Source organism: Microtus ochrogaster, unplaced genomic scaffold (assembly GCF_000317375.1).
Source record: "Microtus ochrogaster isolate Prairie Vole_2 unplaced genomic scaffold, MicOch1.0 UNK90, whole genome shotgun sequence".
In the NCBI taxonomy this organism is placed as follows: Eukaryota; Metazoa; Chordata; class Mammalia; order Rodentia; family Cricetidae; genus Microtus; species Microtus ochrogaster.
The window spans coordinates 652,256-654,746 of NW_004949188.1; the positions used below are offsets into that span (position 1 = coordinate 652,256).

The 2,491-nt window shown below is 46.6% G+C and overlaps 1 protein-coding gene across 1 annotated transcript in view; it reads left to right on the forward strand.

Annotated features, from left to right (window-relative positions):
- The first annotated feature begins 277 nt into the window (after nucleotides 1–277).
- Podnl1 (podocan like 1) overlaps nucleotides 278–2,491 on the forward strand; it is a 13,240-nt gene continuing 11,026 nt past the window's right edge. The window contains exon 1 of the mRNA XM_026777919.1: nucleotides 278–319. Coding sequence (XP_026633720.1) covers nucleotides 278–319 — 42 coding nt within the window. The remainder of the gene's footprint in view (nucleotides 320–2,491) is intronic.

Here is a 2,491-nt window from a genome sequence, read left to right on the forward strand (position 1 = left end):
CTCTTGTAGACCAGGCTGGTCTCGAACTCACAGCGATCCGCCTGCCTCTGCCTCCCAAGTGCTGGGATTAAAGGCGTGCGCCACCACCGCCCGGCCGGCTGTAATTTCTTGAAACTTCTCACCTTGCTCTTGTACAGAGTTGAGTTTATACTTTCAGGCCTCATCATCAGGAGGGACCCCCAGTTCTTCATCTGTCCACTGTGAAGAATCTGGATATGAAAAGTGGCCCAGCACAGCATCTGAGTCGTGCCAAAAGCGCCAGAGAATCCAGAACCACATGAGTGAGCTGAAGAACTCCCCCTGGATCACCTGTTTCCTGGTAAGCTAGAGAAATTTCCTGTGGGCAGAATATGCACCCCACCGCTAGCATGATGGACTCCACTGTCAGCATGACAGACTCCACTGTCTCCAACCGCCCGAGCTGAGCAGCCCCCAGCAGGCAGTCTCTGAGGCGACAGACTGAAAGGTGCCAGCCGGGCCTTTGTTAAAGAGAAGTCCTGTCATGCTTAAGAATTTGGAGTTATATCCATGGTATAGGAGAGTACTTAGCATATAACAGGAATTCAATTAGTCATAGGTTTTCCTTGTTGTGTGTTTGTTTGCTGGAAACAGGATCACTATGTAGCCCTGGCTGGTCTAGACTTATTATGTAGACCAGGCTGGCCTCAAACTCACAGAAATCCCCCTGCCTCTGCCTCCTGAGTGTCTGGACTAAAGCTCTGCACTACCAGGTCTGACTATGGAAAGTCTTTCTTCCTGAGACTTACGTTACATGTGTGCATGTTCTGTTTACCTACACATATGTAAAAGCACTGTATGTGTGTGTGTGTGTGTATGTGTACCTGATGCCAGCAAAAGCCAGAGAGGGCCCTGGATCCCCTAGAAGGAAGGTTACAAGTGGTTGTGAACTGTCGTGCGGTTGCTGGGAATCAACTCAGGCCCTCCTCAAGAGCAACAAGTGCTCTAAACCTCTGGGCCTTCCTTCTCTCGAGGAGCTATGCTTCACAACTGAAAAAAAAACAATTTTTAATAAAACAACTTTGTCATTTTCTGAAAAAAAAAAAAAAAAGAAAGGTGCCAGCCGCCGTCAGTGCAGACATGGTAGTGGCAAATGGAGAGCGATCTGAAAGAACAAACTTTTATAAACTTTTTTATTGTATATTTATTTTGAGCTGGGTGCGATGGTATATGCCTTAATTCCTAGCACTCAGGGGGCAGAGGCAGGTGGATCTCTACATTCAAGGCCAGCCTGTTCTACAGAACACATTCTAGGACAGCCAGGGCTACACAGAGAAACCCTGTCATGAAAAACAAACAAACAACAACAAAGCTTTATTTATTTGAGTGTTTTTTTTAAATATCTATTTATTTATTGTGTATACAATATTCTGTCTGTGTGTATTCCTGCAGGCCAGAAGAGGGTACCAGACCCCTTTACAGATGGTTGTGAGCCACCATGTCGTTGCTGGGAATTGAACTCAGGACCCTTGGAAGAGCAGGCAATGCTCTCAACCTCTGAGCCATCTCTCCAGCCCTTATTTGAGTGTTTTGTCTACATATGTGTACTATGTGTGTGTCTGGCACAGGTGAGCTCAGAAGACATTGCATTCTTGGGAGCTGGAATTACAGACGGCTGTGAGCTACTTCTTGGGTCGTCTGGAAAACCCAAGTGCTCTAATTGTGGAACCATATCTCCAGCCCCTAGAAAACATTTTTTAAAAATGTATTATTACATTTGTGTGTGTGTGTGCGTGTGTGTGTGTGTGTGTGTGTGTGTGCACATATGCCAGGGCATGTGTATGGTCAGAGGACAATTTTGGGGTCATTTCTCTCCTTCCATCATGTGGACCCCAGGGACTGAACTCTAGTCTTCAGGTTTTGTGTAAGGGCCTTGACCCAGAGACATCTTGCCAATACAGAATACATTATATTCAGTACCTCATTCGATCTGTAATGTTTCCCCTCTGACCTCCCCAGGAGGCCTCTGAGCTACCAGAGGCCGGCCTAGAGCTACCCACCTCTTCTGTCTCCTCTTTCACATCTGCCTTCTTCAAATAGGTGACCCTCTCCTTTGCCAACGTTCTCCCCTCTTCCCTGGAGGCTTTCCTCCCTTTCTTGTGCAAACCACGGAGTGTGGGGAGCTGGAGAGATGACTCAGGTTAACAGTCTGTATTGCTCTTCCAGAAGACCCCAGGTGACTTCCAACAACCATGTCAGGTGGCTAAGAACTGCCTGTAACTCTAAACTCCATGCCAGAGCCCCTGTGGGCACCTGCATACATGCACATACATCTATATAGTTAAAATCAATTAAAAAAAAACTCAAAAAAGAAAAAAAAAGGTGGGGCAGTGGTAGTGCTCACCTTTAATCCCAGCACTTGGGAGGCAAAGGTAGGCGGGTCTCTGTGAGTTCAAGGTCAGCCTGGTCTACAGAGCTAGTTCCTGGACAGTCAGAGCCACACAGAGAAACCTTATCTTAAAAAAAAAAAAAA